The sequence below is a fragment of the Microtus oregoni genome, unplaced genomic scaffold (genome assembly GCF_018167655.1).
Source record: "Microtus oregoni isolate MIOR12 unplaced genomic scaffold, Mior012 000003F_ref0000135, whole genome shotgun sequence".
Lineage (NCBI taxonomy): Eukaryota > Metazoa > Chordata > Mammalia > Rodentia > Cricetidae > Microtus > Microtus oregoni.
Genome location: NW_024543062.1, coordinates 65,521,206 through 65,542,792, shown reverse-complemented (window position 1 = coordinate 65,542,792; position 21,587 = coordinate 65,521,206). Strand labels below are relative to the sequence as shown.

General features: G+C 42.7%; 1 protein-coding gene across 2 annotated transcripts in view; it reads left to right on the top strand.

Annotated features, from left to right (window-relative positions):
* The window catches only part of Ipo9 (importin 9), a 44,560-nt gene extending 23,203 nt beyond the window's left edge, over window positions 1-21,357 (top strand). For both annotated transcript variants that reach the window (XM_041648039.1, XM_041648040.1), the window contains exons 12-24: window positions 773-879; window positions 1,821-1,960; window positions 3,868-4,027; window positions 10,108-10,334; window positions 12,550-12,698; window positions 13,393-13,521; window positions 14,379-14,654; window positions 15,304-15,470; window positions 16,126-16,259; window positions 16,672-16,794; window positions 17,187-17,291; window positions 17,510-17,586; window positions 18,032-21,357. In XM_041648039.1, the coding sequence (XP_041503973.1) occupies window positions 773-879; window positions 1,821-1,960; window positions 3,868-4,027; window positions 10,108-10,334; window positions 12,550-12,698; window positions 13,393-13,521; window positions 14,379-14,654; window positions 15,304-15,470; window positions 16,126-16,259; window positions 16,672-16,794; window positions 17,187-17,291; window positions 17,510-17,586; window positions 18,032-18,142 (1,905 nt within the window). In that variant the 3' untranslated portion in view covers window positions 18,143-21,357. The remainder of the gene's footprint in view (window positions 1-772; window positions 880-1,820; window positions 1,961-3,867; window positions 4,028-10,107; window positions 10,335-12,549; window positions 12,699-13,392; window positions 13,522-14,378; window positions 14,655-15,303; window positions 15,471-16,125; window positions 16,260-16,671; window positions 16,795-17,186; window positions 17,292-17,509; window positions 17,587-18,031) is intronic.
* The last annotated feature ends 230 nt before the right edge of the window (window positions 21,358-21,587 follow it).

Below are 21,587 nucleotides of genomic sequence, written 5' to 3'. Positions count from 1 at the left end.
ACATCTAACCCAAGGTAAGCAGCACTATTGGGCAGCTTCACCTCAGACCTTTTTAAGGATTTAAGAAAGTTGCTCAAGAAATTTGAGACTTAGAAATTCCAAAGTTGTAGCAACTGGTTCATTGAATCAGGAATGCTTCCGTTTGCCCCTGCCTTCAGCCAACTTCCATGGCACAAACAAGAAGCTGGCAAACTTAAAAAGATTGTTGGGAGATGAGCATGCAACACCAGCTCATGATTTCTTTGGCTCCTCCAGCTGGAGCACAGGGTTGTCTCTAGTCCAGAGTGCTGTGAAGAAACTGCTATGTCCTGTTGGGTTTGTTGGTGAATCATGTCTTATTACTGTTGAGTGCTTCTCAACTTACACGAGGAGCAGGGGATATAGCTCAGTAGTAGAGCACTTGCGTAGCATGTGCAAAGTCAGCTTGACTGAATTGCTGAACCAAAAAAGAAGTAGAACAGGAAAAAAAATTATGTGCTATAGTGGCCTCAAATCTTTATGGTCAGTCAGCTTCCAAGACAATAAATTTCTGGTCCATTGTCATCCAAAGCTAACTGTTACTTTTTTGCTTAATGCCTCATTTAATAGAGCCAAACACATCGACTATTTAGAGCTATTTAGGCTTACAATGCATAAACACTACAGAATTTCATCAGAGACCCTGAATTAATGGGTCACTTTTAATATACCTGATCAGGCTCTAGTATGGGTGTGTCAAGTGTTTGAACCGTCCACACACATACATTTATTTTTAGATCTTCTCTCTCCCTAGGCTGTGGCCACAGATTTCCAGAATGAGAGTGCAGCAGCCCTGGCTGCGGCAGCCACTCGGCATTTACAAGAAGCTGAGCAGACCAAAAGCAGTGGCACTGAGCACTGGTAAGAACATGCAGAAGCTGGGCTGTCCACCATCCTCATGGCAGCCAACAAGCAGCTGACAGCCATCCATAACTCCAGTTTCAGCAGACCCTCCCCCCCCCCCATCTTCTGGCTTCTGAAGGCACCAGGCACTCTGGCAGGACACAGAGGCAGGAAGGCAGGCAGTGCATGTATGTGGTAACAAGCATGCGTGTATGCAGTGCTCTCATCCTTTATGATAGGCCAATGGCACTATTAAAGTGGGGTAGGTCTCGGGAGCACAAGAACCCAAATCTCTCCTGGGTGGAAACACAGGAAACCAGAGCCCTCCCCATAAAACTCATGCACTGTCTCACAGGCTCTAAGCTCCCTTGCGACTGGATATGGTACATGACTTCTGTCGTAGCACTTGGAGCTAGAGGCAAGAGATTTAGAAGTTGAAGGTCTTTCTTCCTTGATACATAGTGAGTTTGAGGCAAGCACATGTAATACCCCATATCAAAAAATAAGGACTGGGGTGGGGGGACAACACATGCCTTTAGTCCCAGCACTCAGTCAGACGCAAGCAAATTGCTGAGTACAAGGCCAGCCTGATCTACAGAGCAAGTTTCAGGACTACACAGAAAAACCAAAATAATAATAATAGCTGATTAGATGAATCCACAGGTAAGGACACTTAAAGTCAAGCCTGACAAACTGAGTTCAGTCCCTAGAACCCACAGCATAGAAGTAATGGATTGACCTCTGCATGCATGCCATTACTAGTAAATGCTCCTACACAGTAGGTAGGCAGGCAGGCAGGCAGATGTAAGAATATTGTTTTAAATAAATAAATTAGAAATAAAGATAAATGACTTTGGGATCAGATCATTCTGGAATACCCTTTTCTACCTGGCCTTACCTCAAATACCTTTATTTCAGAAATGTAGTTTGTTTTAGCAACTGCAATATCCTTTTTGCAGGTGGAAAATCCATGAGGCCTGCATGCTTGCTCTAGGCTCAGTGAAGTCCATCATCACTGACAGTGTGAAAAATGGCAGGATCCATTTTGACATGCATGGGTTCCTGACCAACGTCATTCTTGCAGACCTCAACCTGTCAGGTATGTTTTAATGTGTGCCAGGATTCTAGATCTTGGGACTTGCTATTAACTCACATACCCTTTGTTTGTGTGTCTATGTGAGTATGATGTATGCATACCACAGGCCAGAAGAGGTTGTCAAGTATCCTATATCGCTGTCTGGTTATTCCTTTGAGGCAAGGTGTTGCCTTGAACCTGAAGGTCGCATCTTGGCTAGACCAAAATCCAGCAAGCCCAGTCCTACATCTCTGCCTCTTGTCAGAGCTGGAGTTACAGATATTTCCTGTCTTGTTGCATGGATGCTGTGATCCAAAGTCTTAGCCTAATGATTACAGAGCAAACATTCTTAACCCCTGAGCCATCTCTTAACCCCCTTTTCTTCTCTCTTTCCCTCCGTCTCTTAGTTTTGTGTATGTTTGTGTATTTAGATCTGAGTTCAATTCTTTAATACCCCAAGGGGTATGGCTCAGCACTTGTAACTCAAGCTAAAGGAAACTGATGCCCTCTTCTGGCAACTACTGGCATTGCACTCATGTACACCTTCACACACATCCACATAATTGAGATTAAAATCTTTAAACAAAAACATAAGAATTGTGACTCGTATCCATTCCTTTAGTTATCATAGTCATGATGTCATATATGTACATGTTACCTCTGGAAAATGCCCTTGTTCACTTGTGAAGTAATGAGAACAAAAAAATTAATGTCTTGATATTCCTTTAAAAATGATTTTCAGGGTTGGGCAGTGTTGGTGCACACCTTTAATCCCAGCACTTGGGAAGCCGAAGCAGGCGAATCTCTGAATTCGAGGCCAGCCAGGGCTACACAGAAAAACCTTATCTTGAAATCTACCCCCCCCCCCCCAAAATAATTTGGGGTCCTGGAGAGATGGCTCAGCAGTTAAGAACATTGGCAGTTTGATTCCCAGCATCCACATGGTGACTCACAGCTGTCTGTAACTCTAGTTCCAGGGATGCCATGCCCTCTTCTGGCCTCTGGGCACTAGGCACTCATGTAACATACAAATATACATGCAGACAAAACACCCATACACATAAGATTATGAAATGTTTAAATTAAAGAATAATTTTAGCTATAAGGATGTTCAGGAACACCTGGTCCATACCTAGGCAATTATTGCCTCTGTATACCTAAAATGTTAGTAATTATATACTGGTCTATTAATATCCAATAATTCCTGTCAGTTAAATATTTTAGTGTGAATGACTAAGCTACACTCTTTGACAGGCTGAATAAATTCAGTCGCCTCAAGCAGTTTGTGCTTGGCAGGAGGTAGTAATTCTTACACTAGTGGATAGACTCAAACAAAATACAGCAGACGAGGAAGCTGAGCATATGGGATTACAGGAGCTCAGACATAATTGGGATTACTTGCCTAAGAGATCACTGGAGTGATATAAAAGAGGAATGTGTTGACTTGTAATTTAAACAAAGCCCAGAGTTGACAGAGCAAGGTTGAGTTTCCAGGACTGGGTATGTGCTTGAATTTTGTAGCCATAAAGAGAGACTTGAATGCCATCACTAGTGTTGTGCATATTTGGTGGACTATAAAATTATTTGGCAGGTTATTAATAGAGGGATAACATAGAGCTGTAATTTATGTTCTAGTGTTGACGGTAATAGGAAGAAAGTAGCAGTGGGGAAAGATTTAGATGAACTATAGTGTAGGCAAGAAATGACAAGGGCTTTAGTCAGAATATTTAATAGTCAGGTAGAATTAAGAAATTGATTCTGTACTAATCGTTTTGCATATTCTTTTATCATATGAAACTGCTTTTTCTTTCAAATAAGTCATATATGTTATGTAGCATCCAATTATTTAACATTTGAGAAATGGAGTTGGGAAGGAGCAGGGGCAAGAGGAACTTTTCATTGTCTGAACTGTAATTGCTCTTTCATTTTAGCGTCCCCTTTCCTCTTGGGACGGGCACTTTGGGCTGCCAGTCGTTTCACTGTTGCTATGTCTCCTGAACTGATTCAGCAGTTCCTACAGGCAACAGTTAGTGGTCTTCATGAAACACAGCCCCCATCAGTTCGGATTTCTGCTGTGAGAGCCATCTGGGGGTAAGTATGATAAATGGTGAGAATTGCTTAAAAAGAAACTCACTCGGGCAGAGAACATCACAGCTGTCCCATGCGCTATAATGTTTGGAAACTTCTCCTGAAGCTCTCCTTCAGGGGGAATATGGGAAAGAAAGGAAAAAAGCAGTGCAGGTGACTTCAGAAAGTTCCCTTTTGTTCCTCATTCCTGTTAAATTCACTCCAGCTGTGAAGCCACTTAGGCAGCTTTCTTTCTTCAATGGAGAGGCATAGCCCAAGGTTCTGAGTGATAAGTAATTTGTGTAAGAGTTGCAGTATTGTCGAGGGACATAAGTCTGACTAGCAACCACATCGTTGCTATAGTCCCTGTGTTAGAAACCAAATTTGAAAGAATGTGGCTTAGAAACACGGTTCATTTTTCCAGTTTCATATATTTTTCATAGGTTCAGACTAGAGTTTTAATAGTCAACATGGATGAGTGTTTGCTTGCACATATATCTGTATACCAGGTGCATATTTGGTGCCCATAGAGGTTTGAAGAGGACATTGGATGGATCTTCTGGAACTGGAGCTATAGACAGTTGTGAGTGCCGGGTCCTCCACAGAAACAAGTGTTCTTAACTGCCAGCCCCTAACCCCAGGCCTGAACAGTGTTATTTAAGGTTCAAATTTAAGCATCCCAATTAAATTCTATGCATGAGAAATACAGTTTATCTTTCTATCCTATCTTCTTAACTTTTGAAACAGTAACTGAGAAACCATGCATTGAGAGAGAAAGAGGGAGGCTGGAAGGGATATCCTTAGGGAGCACTGCTGTTATGTGTTGAACAGTAAATGGCACAGCCATGAACAAAGGACCGTCTTTTCCTTTGCAGTCTTGGTAAAGCGGATCTTTGGATCTAAATGAATTTAAAATGTATTGTACTAAGAGAAACCACGTATAGCTTTTCAAAAAGCTCTGAAGCCATTCTAAGGAGGGTGCCCTAACCTGGTTAACCACTGCCCATATTGCTTTTGACCTTTGTAAAACTTGATTTCATCTACATGAATTAATTATTCCCTGAAGCCTTAGACATTCCTTGTGAACAGTTGTCAGTATAAAATTAAAAGCAGGTGCTGGAGAGATGATTTAGCAGTTAAGAGCACATATTGTTCTTGAAGAGGACTCAAGTTTGATTCCCAGTACCCAGTCAGGCAGTTCACAACCACCTGTAACTCCAACTCTAGATCTGAAACACCCTAGACCTCCTCTTACACATAAATAAATAATATTTTTATGAAAAAATTAGCTGGGCGGAGTGGCACACACCTTTAATTCCAGCACTCAGGAGGCAGCGGCAGGCGGATCTCTGTGAGTTCGAGGCCAGCCTGGTCTACAAGAGCTAGTTCCAGAACAGGCTCCAAAGCTACAGAGAAACCCTGTCTCGAAAACAAACAAACAAAAGAAAGAAAGAAAAAAATTAAAAGCCTTTGCCAACAAAATAAGAACAAAACCATTAAAATATATATATGTGTGTGTATTACTTAAAAGTTTAAAAATAGGCCAGGAATAAAACCAGGATAATAAATTTAAAAGTAGATTATGAATTGGTAAAAGAAATGAGTCTACTCTGTGTTGTGATTACACAGAAATGTTCAAACTGAGAAGAGTTTGATGTGTGTTTACTCAGGGTAAACACCCCTTTTCTCCTGGGGTGTTTTAGAAAGTAAACACTTCATTTAGTGTGTGGGTGGTACATATATTCATATATGCATATGTGTGTATATATATACATACATGTGTATGTGTGTATGTTTAGTTACAATAAGCTTAAATTTTATAGTCAGAAAAAAATATTGAGAGGCTGGAGAGATGGCTCAGCAGTTAAGAATGTTCAGTGTATACTCATGAGTACTAGAGTTAAGATCCTAGCACTTGCTGGGTGGTGGTGGTACATGCCTTTAATCCCAGCATTGAGGGGCAGGGGCAGGTGGATTTCTGTGAGTTCAAGACCAGCCTGAATTGGTCTACTGAGTGAGTTCCAGGACCACCAAGGCTACACAGAAAAACCCTGTCTGGGGGGGGGGGGGAGAAAGGAAGGAAGGGAGGGAGGGAGAGAGGGAGGAAGGGAGGGAGGGAGGAAGGAAGGAAAAGAGAGAGAGAAAGGAAAGAAAGACAGACCCTAGCACCTGTGTAACAAGCTGGCCACCCTGCACACTTCCATAACTCCAGCTCCAAGGGAAGTGGGAAGAGACAGGAGAGTCACCTGAGAGAACAAGCCTTAAGTTCAGGGAGAGACCGTGCCTCAAAAAAGAATAGCTGAAAAGTGATAAGGAACACAGTGCCCTCTTCTGGCCTCTACATGTACACAGACACATGCATCTGCATATATACATGTGCATACAGCCAAATATTTACTCAAAAATAAATAAAAATCTTTAATGTGGAGGTATTTTTAATACCTAATGTATAGTTCTGAGTGACTCCTTAGGCAGTGATCTGCTGGTTTCCCAAATGCCAGAGAGTAGTGGGCACCCACTCCTTTACAGAGTTATACAAATGACCTCAGACACTGGATCCCCTAAACCCTGTCTGTAAGTTCCAAGAGCTACCCTGGGGGGCTGGAGAGATAACAGAATTTAAAGTGCCTCCTTCTCTTGCAGAAGATCTGAGTTGGGGGTCCCAGCACCCAGATGGGGCAGCTCATGACCCCTGTTAGTCCAGCTCTAGTGGGGCTCAAAAACCTCTGGTCTCCATAAACTCCTGTATTCTCACACATACCTCCACACATCCAAAATTATAAAATAATAACAAAAATAAATCTTTGGGTCAGAGAGATGGCTCAATGGTTAAGAGGTGCTCAGTGCTCCTTTTTTATTTGTTTTTGTGAGGGGGGGTTGTTTGCTTTGTTTTATTTATTTATTTTTTTGTGCGTTTTCTTGGCCTTTTGAGACAGTGTTTCTCTGTGTATGTAGCCTTGGCTATCCTGAAACTCACTCTGTAGACCAGGCTGGCCTTAAATTCACAGAAATATATTTGACTCTGCCTCCCAAGTGCTGGGATTAAAGTCATGCACCACCATTGCTGGACTTACTCTGGGGAGTTTTCTTTCAAGTTTCGTTGTATTTTTAAGTATTTGTATGTGGCCATGTGCATTTGAGTGCAGATATCTCTGGAGGCCTAAGAGACAACAGGCAGTTGTGAGCTGCCTAGTATGGGTGCTAGGAAACAAAAGCAGGTTCTCTAGAAGAACAGACTGTGCCTGAACCCCTGGAGTTTCAAATATAACATTTTTGTTCATCATAGCATCCTTGCTTTTTCCTTTTGTACCAGCTTTATAATTTATTCCCCCATGCAGTTGCTTATATGACAGTATAAACAACCTTAAATGATTTCTGAACAAGGTATTTGTTGATATATAATTAGACTTCTGTCAGATTTTTCTGGTCATATTTATGACTGACATTTTTTCAGGTTTTTTGTTTGGTTGGTTGGTTTTGTTTTCTTGTTTGTTTGGTTTTTTGTTTGTTTGGGGATTTTATTGTTTTTAGTTTTGTTTCTCTCTGTAACAGCTCTGGCTATTCTGGAACTCACTTTTGTAGACTAGGCTGGCCTCAAACTTACAGAGATATGCCTGCCTCTGCCTCCTGAGTGCCGGGAACTGGCTTTTATTAATTGTGTATGTATTAATTTAATGTGCATGGGTGTTTTGCCTGTGTGTATGTCTGTGCACTAGGAAGTCCAGTACTGTGAAACTGAGCTTCCATGTGGGTGCTGGGAATTGAACCTGAGTCCTCTGCAAGAACAATTGTTCTAAACCCCAGAGTATCTTTCCAGCCTCCACCCCTACCCCAGGTCTAACTTGTAAAGGCTGAAATGACACCTCACTTTGATCAGCTCTGGACAACAAGTTTCTTGTTTTGTTATCTTGTCTTAATTACAAGGGTGATGATGCTGATTTTCTGTTCTAAAAAGATCCACTGCTTGGCTCAAATTATTATAGCAATATACAGCTAAAAGTTGAAACATCAAATAGGAAGCTGCTGTAGTAATGCAGACAGAAGTTTCTACTGCAGTCTATAATAGTAGCCAGTAGAAGATGGGGAGGAAGCCATGAGAAGGTAGGAACAAAGCTCTGAAACTAGGATTTTTTTTCCTTTTCAAGATCTAAGGGTACAAAGTTGCTAAAGCAAAGAGTAGAGAAATAGTGTAGACTTGTCAATAAATAGTAAGCTTAGTAGTCAATATTTTGATTTTTCAGTTATTTGTAAGAAATATATTCTGGAAGAACCAATAAGCAGTGACCATATGGTGGTTTACAACTATCTCCAGTTCCAGGTTACAGCGCCCTCTTCTGGCCTCTCAGGCACTAGGCACATGAGTTGTTTCAGGCAAAACTCATACATATAGAATTAAGTAAATCCCAAAACAGATTAAAAGAAAAAGAAAGAAGTAAGGTCTGAGCAAAAAGCAAGTCTATGGCAAATGCAAGCCCATAAAACCGTAGCTTCACTGGCCATTGTGGAACTTTATGTGACTATAAAACAAACAAGAGTGGGGTTTGATGGCACACACCTTTCAGCCCAGCACTCTGGAGGCAGAGGCAGGTGAAACACTGGGTTCAAGACCAATCTTGTCTACATATCAATTTCCAGTTCAGTCAGACTACATAGTGAAACCCTGTCTTTAAAAATTATTGACTACCTACTAACAGGATATTATTTAGAGAAACAATGTTTTTATTTTTATTTATTACTGCCATTCTATTGTAATTTTTAACTAATTAAAATTAATTTACTTAATTAAGGGAGGGCATGTGGGCATCTGCAACCAAAGCACACAAAGAACAACTTGTGGCAGTCAGTTCTCTCTTTCCACTATGTGGGTCCTAGGGATCCAACTCAGATCCCCAGGTTTGTCAGCAAAACACCTTTATCCATTGAACCATTCACTAGTTAGCTCATCCCCTGGTACTACCATTCTGAAAAAGGGCGTTGGACTGGAGGTGTAGTTCCATGGCAGAGAATTTGCCTGGTATGTGCAAAGCCCTGAACTCCATCCCCATCAGAAAAGAGGGAAAGTGAAGGTTTAAACAGTATGTTTGTAGCATTTGTATGCCATGAGAGACAGTAAGCAATATTCAGTAAATATTTGTTGATTAAGAGGTGAATAGACCTGCATAGAGAAGTTTAGACCCCAAAGGTAAAGTATTAACTTTGTAAGTACATATAAGACTGTTTACATAAATTAAACTCAATTTTGTCCCCCCAAAAACTCATAGCACAAAAATTTGTTACATGGAAATTAAAAAATAGTCTCCTATTATACCATTGTAATGAAAAGATGTTTTAAGACTACATTTGGTTTTTGTTTTTTCTTTTTGTGAGTTGTCTTGTTTTGGTTTTGAGACAGGGTCTCACTGTGTAGCCCTGGCAGCCTGAACTTGCCCTGTAGACCAGGCTGGCCATGAGCTACAGCATACAAGTAAAAGCCAGAGAATAAGCCGGGCGGTGGTGGCGCACGCCTTTAATCCCAGCACTCGGGAGGCAGAGGCAGGTGGATCTCTGTGAGTTCGAGACCAGCCTGGTCTACAAGAGCTAGTTCCAGGACAGGCTCCAAAGCTACAGAGAAACCCTGTCTCGAAAAAACCAAAAAAAAAAAAAAAAAAAAAAAAAGCCAGAGAATAACTTCCAAGAGTGGTTCTCTCCCCGTCTGTGTAGAGTCTAGGGGCCAGCTCGGGTCATCGGGCTTGGGGGAAGTACCTTTACTGGCCGAGCCATCTTGCCAGCTTTATCCATCCAAATCTTGATAATTTAACACTGTGGTCTGAGGACTCATAAGACATTTAACCTAGTCTCTTAATAGTTTGGGTGTGATGCTATAACTGGATTTGCCTCATCACTGGAGAGGAATGAACTTTTTTCAAAATATCTGATATAAGAAGGTAAAATTAGAGGTGCTGATATTCATGTAGTATGCTACAGAAAGATATAAAACCATAGCTAACTATAGAAGTGGCTCTATAAAAGCTGTGTATGCATGTTTCACATAAGATTGGAAAGCCTAAGCATTGAAGGGTCTGCTTATGAGTAATTCTTAATTATCTCTCTCTGTCTCTCTCTAGTTACTGTGATCAGCTGAAAGTCTCAGAGAGTACACATGTGCTTCAGCCCTTCCTCCCCAGCGTCCTTGATGGACTAATTCACCTAGCAGCCCAGTTCAGCTCAGAGGTCCTCAACCTGGTGATGGAGACCCTGTGCATCGTTTGTACTGTTGACCCAGAATTCACAGCGAGCGTGGAAAGCAAAATTTGTCCCTTCACCATCGCCATTTTCCTAAAGTACAGTAATGGTATGCCATCAGGAAAGCTGTGTTGATGAGAAGTGGTGACTGGTGGGTTTAGGAAGCTGTCCCTGGAGTCTGATGATCTTAACAACATAGCAAAGAAATAGTTCGTATAGATACAGCTGCATTACAAAATAGAAAATCAATTTCTGTCATTTTATTCTTATAAGGACCAAGAAAGATAGTGAGTAAAATACTAACACAAAAAGATGTAATTCAAAACTGGTGACGGAGTAGGAGAGTAAGTAACTTCCTGAGTGGTCTGGAAAAGGAGATCCTGGGACTGGGGCTTTGGTCCTGTGCTAGAGCCTTTACCTAACGCGTATCAGGTCCTGGGGTTGGGGATGCGGTTCTGTGGTAGAGCCCTAACCGAGCACGTACCGAGCAGACCCTGGGTTTGATCCCCAACACTGGGGAAGAAAATACTGAGGAAATGTGCAAAGAAACCTTGCACATGTGAAGCGAGTGCTGTCTGCCAAGCTACCTCCCACCATTTGAGTTTGAGCCCTTGTGTGGATTATACACACACGGCTTCCATACCCAGCATGGATTTTTTTTTTTAATAACAGTAAAAGTTAAATGAAAAGATAGTTTTCCCCCAGAACATACATAAAATATTATATGAAGTTTTAGTTTTTATTTTAAGAGAGGATATGTGTATAGCTTTGTATACTGGGAGAAAAATGCCAGGAGAAAATGTATCAGAAGGTTATCTCTAGGTGGTGGGATTACAGGATTTTCTCTCCATTAATACTTTTCAGCATTTTAAGTTTTTTATGGCCAATATAGTTGCACCTATGGACCGGAAAAAATATTAAGGATATTTTTTGTTTTTACTATTGAAGCTAAAAGATATGTAGAAATATATATCCTACCAAATATGATATTCTATAAAACATGTTATTTAATTTATTTGGTTGGTTTTGTTTTTTGTTGTTTTTTGTTTTTTTTACTTGAAAAATGTGTCCTGAAGAACATGCTTGTTGATCTCTCATTCTTTTTAGGCTTCATTCATTTTCTATGGAATGACTGTATCTTTTATTTACCTATTCTGTTAATGGAGAGCTAGATCTTTTTTGTTTGGTTGGTTTTTCTATTACAAGCAATGCTGTAGTTACTTTTAACATATACCTTAGTATACACTGCATATATCTTTTCATGCTACATCAAAAGGGTATTTTTATTATGTAAGTAAAACAGATTGCCATGAAGTTCCATTTCTTAACCAGGTAATGCATACCTGTGATTTTAGCCCTCTGAGCTAAGGCTGGAGGCTACAGGTTAAAGGGTATATAATGAGACACCTCCTCAAAACAGACACCAAAAAGAAGCTCCATGTCTTTATGAAGCTCTGTGATTTGAGAGCTGTGCATCTTGCTACAGGTCGGGCCTTAGGAGCTCTTCCTGTCTGTAATGGCTGTTCCTTAAGAAATACGTGTGACTTCTTGAAAAGGTGCAAGAGGAGCAAAAGGTGGCTCAGAAGTTAAGAGCACTAGTTCAGTCACTCACATGATGGCCCGTAGCCTCTGGAACTCTGGTTCCCAGGGAGACATCCATCCCCTTCTGTTCTCCTTGGGCACTGCAGGCATGTGGAACACAAACATCCATACAATAAGTATAAATAAATAAACCCAATAAATATTTTTTAAAAAACTAGAATGTGTGAGAGCCTGGGGGCAACAGTGTTTGAACTTTCGTATCTTCTTTTTTTTTTTTTTTTCCTTCCCAGACAGGGTCTCTTTATGTATCCTTGGCTGTCCTGAAACTCACTTTAAAGACCAGGCTGGCTTCAAACTCACAGAGATCTGCCAGCCTCTGCCTCCCAAGTGCTGGGATCAAAGGCATGTGCCACCACACCCAGCTTTCTTATCTTCTTAACAAAGTATCAGTGGGGTTTTTTGTTTGTTTTTGTTTTTTAGGGTTGTTTTTTTTTTTTGGTTTGGAGATTTATCATTTGGTTTCATTATCATTCCAGGTGCCCCAGAAGAAAAGCCTACTTTAGAGTAGCTATTAAAAAATCCATTCCCTGATGAAAACATTATATGTTTTGAAGACTTACCATCCCCTTGTTCTTCAGGTGATATATATGACGGCTGCTCCACTTCCCAAGTGTGAGAGATATAATGTGTGCAGACGTTTTTAATTTGTTAGATGTAGAACAAGAAACAAGCATCATTAGACCAGAAGTAGACAGGACTCCATCTTGCCTTATCTGCTTCAGATCCTGTTGTCGCCTCGCTGGCTCAGGACATCTTCAAGGAGCTGTCGCAGATTGAAGCCTGTCAAGGCCCAATGCAGATGAGGCTGATCCCCACTCTGGTCAGCATAATGCAGGCCCCAGCAGACAAGATCCCTGCGGGGCTCTGTGCGGTAAGTTGTTATAAGATCTGTGAGTGAGAGAAGGAAAGAGTGAGAACTCTGCCAAGTGCCACCCACAGATCCCACCTATGGACAGGAAGTCAGTAAGAGCATTGGAGACTTGGGATGTTATTTTATAATGAGCTACTTCGTCCATGAGGACAGGAGTAAACCCTGTCTCGGAAAACCAAAAGGGAGTGAGAATATGTGTGTGTTCTGAGACTAGCTCACAGACACCTGCCTGCCTGTCTCCCCAATGATGGGATTTCAGGCATGCACCTTTTCCCCCAATGCATGTGTGTCTATGTATGCATGTGGGGGCAGGAGGACAACCTCTGGTGTCCATCACACAATCTCCCTCCTTTGAAACAAGATCTCTCAACTTGAGACTTGCTAAGTAAGGTATACTGATTGGCCAGCAAGCACCAGGGAACCTCCTTCTCTGCCTCCCCAGCACTAGGATTACAAGCACCCATGCCACCACACCTGCCTTTTTCCATGGATCCTGGGGTAGAAGTCAGTTCTTTATGTGACAAGAGAAATGCTTTACCAGCTGAAACATCCCCCTAACCACTATCAAATAGCACCCACCTCGTGGCTAATAAACTATAAGCACTATAATGACACTGAGTTCCAACTACCTAACAGGCATCTTGGCTGCTAGGTTCCTCCCACCCCAAAAGTAATTTGACTTTTCTTCTTTCAGACAGCCATTGATATCCTGACCACAGTAGTTCGAAATACAAAGCCTCCCCTTTCCCAGCTCCTTATCTGTCAAGCCTTCCCTGCTGTGGCACAATGCACCCTTCACACGGATGATAATGCCACCATGCAGGTATGTGAGACTTGGAAATTAGAGAGAAAACAGTTTCCCAGTCATAGCCATATAGTAGGCTGGAAAAAAAGGTGACGTGTGATTATGTTTTTGAAATAAATTCTCTTGATTCCAAATTTAGTTAGAGAAGCCTGGTTTTCTCTAAGGTCTGCTACAGCCTTAAAAAGTGTGAAATGGGGCTGGAGAAATGGCTCAGTGGTTAAGAGCACTGGCTGCTCTTCCGGAGGTCCTGAGTTCAATTCCCAGCAACCACATGGTGGCTCACAACCATCTGTAATGAGATCTGGCGCCCTCTTCATGCAGGCAGAATGTTGTATACATAATAAATAAATAAAATCTTTTAAAAAAAAAGTGTGAAATGCCAGATATCTGGCTGACTGTGCTTGGTTATTGATGCTATAGAGGAGCTTAGGTGTCAGGCTTGGTACCTTGGGACTCTTCTGAAGATTCTGTTGATATAGTCAACAAAGCAATAGACCTAGTGAAGGATGTGTTAGCTGTTTTTCGGGTCTTTATAGTATAGGAACATGATAGTAGATACTGGTCAGATTGGAAATTTCTAGGCAAACAGTGATTTGTGTGAGATCTCATGAAAACCTTTAATACTCCTGATTATTGCTACATCTAAGAGGTTTTTTTAACTACCAAAGATAAATCTTTATAGTTAAACCTCAGCTTGCTTGGTGACTGGCCCTTGGTAATGAGAAGTAGGCAGTTTTGAGATAGCTGGTTGTGTTAGTGCCTGTCTTTATCTGTAACAATAAATTCCTGTATCTAGTGTTAGGAGCCACATGACCTCTGTCAGTAACAGTCTGGGGGCCTCCCTGCATCTATTCCTCTCACTTCTGTTTCCACAGAATGGTGGAGAGTGCTTGCGGGCCTATGTATCGGTGACACTGGAACAGGTAGCCCAGTGGCATGATGAGCAAGGCCACAATGGACTATGGTATGTGATGCAAGTGGTGAGCCAGCTTCTGGACCCACGAACTTCCGAGTTCACTGCAGCCTTTGTGGGCCGTCTGGTCTCCACTCTCATCTCAAAGGCAGGGCGGGAGCTTGGGGAGAATCTGGACCAGATTCTTCGTGCCATCCTCAGTAAGATGCAGCAGGCAGAGACACTCAGTGTCATGCAGGTAAGAGCAGTGGGGTACTAGGCTTTTGTCTGCATGGGTGACAGGGAATCAATTGAGTATATGGGCCCTGAATTGTTTGACTCTCTCACTATTCTTTAGAACAGTTAAGCAAAATTGGATCTGCTCTGGCCCAAGAAACATGAGCAAAGACAGCCTCATGTTCTGTCCTGTGAATAGACTCTGCTGTATATAAAAAAGTATTTTATGTGTATGAGTATTTCCCTTGCGTGAGAGAGAGTGTGTGTATGTATACATACATACATACACGCACAAAGTATATGGAGTCCAGTCCTTTGGAATTAGAATTATAAATGGTTGTGGATACTAGGAACCGAACCCAGCTCCTCGACAAAAACAATGGTGTCATTAACCACTGACCCATTTCTCCAGCCCAAACTATTTCTTTTTCTTCTTTTTCTAATGGTCTCTTTGTATAGCTCTGGCTAGTCCAGAATTCTCTATGTAGACCAGGGTGACCTCTCAAATTCAGTGGTCTGCCTGCCTCTGCTTCCTGAGTACTGAGATCAAAAGTGTGCACCACCATGTCCAGCCCCAGACTCTTGTTTCTTTACTGGCTGGGCTATTCCCTCTCCTCCTGTGTCTATGGAATCTGTTTTCCTGAAACAGACACCCTCTTGTTCTCTTCTAGTCTCTGATCATGGTGTTTGCTCATCTGGTACACACTCAGCTGGAACCTCTGTTGGAGTTCTTGTGTAGCCTCCCAGGACCTACTGGCAAACCTGCCCTGGAGTTTGTGATGGCTGAGTGGACAAGCCGGCAGCATCTATTTTATGGACAGTACGAAGGCAAAGTTAGGTAGGGCCCTATCTTTCTGCTCTGAGCTTTCGGCTTCTACTCATATTTAAATTTTTCTTCCCTGACTTGCACTTGATTTTTGTTTGTCACGCCAAGCTGTCCCTGTGGTCTCCTTTCTGTCTTTCACAATAACCCTTATATTTGAATATCTTTATGGTGAAATTCCCAATAAAGCAATCCGCAGAGTAGAATGTGTATTTCTGATTTCTGCTAAGAGCCTCCTCTGGAAAAGACTCTGCCTGGTTAAGTACAGATAGTGGCTTATTCGCCTTTATAAACCGAGCCTTTGCTTTATAACTCTGTAGCCTAGACTTCTCTCTTTTATTTTCTGGTGCTGGGAACCAAACCTAGGGTCTTGAATTTGCTACGCAAGGCTTCTACCACGTAGCTAAATCCCTAACCTCTCTTGCCTAGGATTATTCGATTGGGTCTCATTACCTAAATTACTCATTACTAAATTACCTCATTACTGTAGACAGCTATTGTGTGTGACTTGCTCACCCTAACCTTGTTCAAGCTGAGCAGATAACAGTAGACCACCTCATGGGCACCAAATCCTATTCTCAGCTGAGCACTACTACTCTCAGGGAGGGTCTTCATCTTCTGAGAGTGAGCTCTGGATGGGAGCTGACTGTCATTCCCTGGCTCTTCCCAGCTCTGTAGCACTGTGTAAACTGCTTCAGCATGGCATCAATGCAGATGACAAGCGGCTACAAGATATTCGTGTGAAGGGAGAGGAGATCTACAACATGGATGAAGGCATTCGTACCCGCTCCAAGTCAGCCAAAAGTGAGTAAGGCTTCCATTCTGCAGGGTTTTAAGAGTTTGGGGTAGGTCTGCATTTTTATTGGTGGGTTTCATAAAGAAGAAGCAGAAACCTAAGCACAAATAAATCAGAATGTATGGATCCTTCTTGTTGAAAACTGGGGCAAATAATCTTGGGGACAGTGCTCCCCAACTTCCATTCTGGGGCTCAGCTCTGTTACTGTAGCAACTGATCTCTAATCCTGGAACTCTCTTACGTCTCCTTATTTCTTAGCTGTTATATAAAACACCAGGCAGGCAGAATTAAATGTAAATTATTCTTTGCTGGCTGAATGTAGTGAGAGACGGAGATCATCTGAGAGGATGAGAGGAACTGTAGGAAGGATGAGGTGCCCCAGTGACAGTCTGACTGGAGGTCTTTTCACTTCCTTCCTAGATCCAGAGCGGTGGACAAACATTCCTTTGTTGGTCAAGATCCTAAAGCTGATTATCAATGAACTCTCCAACGTCATGGAGGCCAATGCGGCTCGCCAGGCCACTACTGCTGAGTGGAGTCAAGGTGCACCAGGCTCTTACTTCCAGGAGACTTTAACCTGGAGGACTGAGTTACTTAATGTCATATGATCAATTAGATTTATTAGGCACAGATTTAAAGGGTGTGGCGGGGATATTATTGAGAAGCTGCTCCATGTCTGGCACTGTCCGGGCTATATTAATTCTCACAAAGGTTGAAGGTGAGGGCAGCTAGGAAGCAAGCTGCCTACGCTAACCCTTCTTTGAAGCTTTAGTTCTTCTGTTAACTCATTGGGAAGGTTTGGCCATCTTTGGTTCTTTCACATTGGAGAGGATGGTAATCTACACTGTAGAAACCCTTGGCCCTTCTGTTTTGTCCTGTTAAGATTTGGGAGGGAAAATGCATGACTGTTTCATCTGCTTTTCATCTTCAAGTAGATGACTCCAATGATATGTGGGAGGACCAGGAGGAAGAGGAAGAAGAGGAGGAGGATGGTTTAGCTGGCCAGCTTTTATCTGACATCCTTGCTACAAGTAAATATGGTAAGCCATTTGAGAAAAGACAGGGCAATATGGTAAATACCTTTTCTGTGCACACTTGTGCCAAGAGTGGATTACCTGAGCAAGAGGAGATGTGGGCTTACAAGGCGTGTTTCTTGGGCTTTTGCCCCTTCTGCCTTAGCCATGGGGTGGTAAATGCCACCAAAGGCCTGATTATGGGCCTCTGTCCTGACTCGCCCTGTGTTGGCTATGTCTAACAGAGGAGGATTACTATGAAGATGATGAAGAAGAGGACCCTGACGCCCTGAAGGACCCTCTCTATCAGATTGATCTGCAGGTGAGGATGTCTGTAGATGTCTTACAAGTGACAATGCGTTTCAAGCCATGGAAACAAGATGTGGCTTCAAAACCATTCACAGTTCTTCATGAGAACTACAAGAAAGTGAAGGTGGAGTTGCTATCTGCATGCTCGAGGCCATGGGCGGAGAGGGGTGCTGGGGTTTTCATCCAGTATTCTGCACCAGCTGTGATGCATCTTCTGAGGTTGCCTTGTGAAAGTTCTCTGGGTGAAATCGGAGATAGAGCTTTGGAAATGATTTTGGTTCCCTGTGGCATTCTGTCCTTGGGTTGTATGTTAGATCCAAGAATGGAAACCTACCCCTTAGGAAGCTGGCATCTGTATGAAAGCCAGCATTCCTATTCCACTTGCTGGTGGTCCTTACCCTGCTGCACAGTGTTGGCCCTGGGAACCTATAGTAATGCCACTGTTATTCTTCCTCCAGGCATATCTCACCGACTTCCTTTGCCAGTTTGCTCAGCAGCCCTGTTACATAATGTTTTCGTGCCACCTTAATGACAACGAGAGGCGGGTTCTGCAGACCATCGGCATCTAAAAGGGGGAGTCTTCAACCCGTGTTCCCTCTCCTGGCCCAGCCACAGACCATTCTACAGCCCTTGCTGGTCTTGAGATGCACTTTTTCTCAGTCTGGAGTGGCTTCCTGGCCTATGGCCTCAACAGTGACACTGGGGACTCAGTCCTTGCTCACCAAGGCTAGCATTTAAAAATGCTAAAACAAAGGACATTTCTCAAAGTCCTGTGAAGATACCCCAAATCTGGAACTGTTTTATTCCCTAGCTGCCACCTCCATTCTGAGCATCTTTTGTTGGCCAGACCAGAAACATTGATATCCAGAAGGATTATGGCTTCCTGGTAATTTTGCCCCACATCAGGAGCACAAGAAGTCACTACCATTTATATTCAGAAACATTACCAGTTCGTTTTCATAGGATATCTGATGTGTTCAGATAGGAGTCCCTTGAGAAATCATTATGCTTTCTACCCTCAGCCCCTGATGCTCTAGGTTCTTGGTAGGAACAAGCTGGAGCAGCCACATACTGAGCCCTTTCCAGTAACCTCCTTCCATGCTTCCCTCATGCAACACTAAGGCTCCTCTGTCAAAGGAGCCATCTTCCCATCTCTGCTTCATTGCATGACACAGCCCCTCCCCCCAGGCTGTTTCTATATATACATGCACACACAAAATAAGCCAGACAGATGGTAACTTGTCTTTCTTTTTTAGGAAAAAAAATCAGGAAAAAGATTTTTATTTCTAAATCTGCCTGACCCATCTATATTTAATATGCCTCTTCTACACAGGCTCTGTGGTTACACAGAGCCTGATATGCAAAGGTTACCCCTATCCCTCAGGAATCCTCCAAAGTGGTTGAGTTGTAGCCCTCGAATTTGCAACATGTATTTTTCTAGGACAGTAAAGCAATCTTTACAAATTAATTTAGTCTGCATACTATAAGGTGTCTCAGCACCTCTGCCTTCTGTTTATTCCCTTTAGAAGGAAAGTAAAAACAGAAGAAAGCATTAGCAGAGCCTATTTTGGCATACTACTGTGATTTGGCAAAGAGCTCAAAAATCTTAGAACTGGTATTTTTTTCATTCAGATGTGTTTAAATGTCAGTGCTACAGCATGTAGATAGCCCTGGGTGCAGTCCCTAGTACCGCAAAAGTAAGGGACATCCCTCAATGGGTTTTCCTTGTGTTAAGAATTGAGTGGGTGAAGATTAAGAAGAGCAGAGTAGTAACCCAGTGTTCCCTTTGTTTGATAGTGCTCGCATCTGGGACTCCATTTTTAATAGCCAGAGCTCTTTCTGTGGGTGATGCTCTAACAGAAAGAAAAGGGAATGTAGAAGTGACTTTTGAGCTTCATTCTTCAGCAGACAGATAACAGTGTAACATTTCATCTAAAAGGCTTTTCATGGGACCTAAGGATGTGGCAGCTTAGTAATGTCTGTACCACCAGATGTCCTTAGTGCTCAGCCTTGAGTTCAGAGGCATTCCGCTGAAGTTGCCACCTTCTCTGTAAGGTGTGTATAGCTGTCTTCTGGATGACCATGTAGAGACCAGTATTGCCTCTGCCCCTGCTGGTTTTCCTCCTGAAGGTGGAGTCCCTGGAAAAGAGAAATGATAGCATACCTGCCCAGAAAACCACAGTAGGAATTTTGGAAACTTGCTCCATAGTTGACCTCAAAGCCAATTGAATTTGGTGCTAAAACAGTAGACCATTCCACACAATTAAGTTGTCCAATGGTTTTGACATGTTAGAATGGTGCCAGGTTAGCAGCATTGCCCTACTGAATTTGAGAAAGCTTGGAGACCTCCAGCAATATGCTGACAGTGATATGGGTTCCTTCTGAGACTGCTAATTAGAACGGTTCCTCTGTGTCTGGTGCCAAAATTAGTCCAGAGGGCTTCTCATCTGTTCTCATGCTTTACTTTTCATGGGAAGACTGAGCTCCTGCCTTAGGAGGCCATCCATGCCAACATACACTGGTTGGACATGGCGGGTCTTATGTCCCTTGATGAACAGATGCTTATGTTTTCAAAGCATTTACCTTCTGCAGCAGGTACACAATGAATTTCCTCATCCCATTGACTGTTCCTAAGAGCAGGACAAGACTTCCGTTGGTGACTTTTGGTGTGACATAGTTGAACTCTGGCTCCTATTTTGTCTCCTATGAGAGCCAACTTCATTTGGACAAAGGGTGGGACTGACTGTTGGAAGACTAAGAAATGACCAGTGAGCTAACGAGAGGTGTGGGCTCCTGATGGTGACGGGTGAAACGCTAGAAGGCTGAAAAGCCGATAAAGTTCCAAGAAAGGAAGTTGATATTTCAAATCATTGACTGGGAAGCTTGAACTTAGAGCATATGGTTCAAAAGGATATGAATTCATGAGAAAAGAGGTTGCTGAGGCTGGGTATTCATTGTGAGCTAAAGAGCCAGTAGTCCCACTAATGAAAACATCCTTAGGACCACAACCAGGCTGTGGTGGCTCACGCCCTTAATCCCCAGCACTTGGGAGGCAGAGACAGAGGTGGATCTCTCTGAGTTCGAGGCCAGCCTGGTCTACAAGAGCTACTTCCAGGACAGGCTCCAAAGCGACAGAGAAACCCTGTCTCAAAAAACAGCAAAAAAAAAAAAAAACGACCTTAGGTTTGTTAGCCATGCTGAGCAGCCTGACAAGTAAGATCAGAGCACCGCCAGCTCAGCAACATACAGTGAGTTCTTCCTGTGAAGGAATGTAAGGTGAGTGTTGGGTGCAGCGCTGGGTGGGTTGCTTACGCCTTACTCTTTCCAAGAAGTTGGAAGCCATTTGCAAAAGATAACTGACCTAGACAACAAATGCTTGTCAAATCTTAGGTGACAGGAAGCCTCTCAGAAGGTGATCTGAGGATCCAAGTAGATCGAGTCATTATAAGAAAAGGACATTGGCAACAGTGTTTTGATTAGAGTGCTCTGTCCCTCACTAAAAGTACTGGGTGTTCAGAGTCCAGAAAACTCACTGTGGGCCTAGTTTGTGATTCTGCAGGTTTTCCATCTCTGTCCCTGTCAGTGGTCCTGATTGATAACAGTACTCTGTAAAAGGACAGCCAAGGACTAAACTTGAGGAAAAGCAGTGACGTGGCTCAGAAGGCTGGACTCAACAGCGCTTCAGCACATTAAGGGACTGTCCAGTAAAAAGTGCTGCATTGTCCAGCCCACTAGGCAGACCTGTGTGCCTGAGTAAATAAATAATAAAAGATGGATTTCTGGCTCCTCTGTTTCCTGTCAGTTTCAGTGACTATTAAACTGAAAGCCAGTGCCTTAGGCTTTTCTCAAGAAGCTACTCTAGGGCTCAGCAAGGTGGTGTCTGCCTTTAATTCCTGAGGCAGAGACAGCTGAATCTCTTGAGTTCAAGGTCAGCCTGGGCTACCTAGTGAGTTCCATTCTGTAGCAAGGGTTACAAAATGAGCAAGGGAAGCTGATAAGGAAATTGGAAACCAG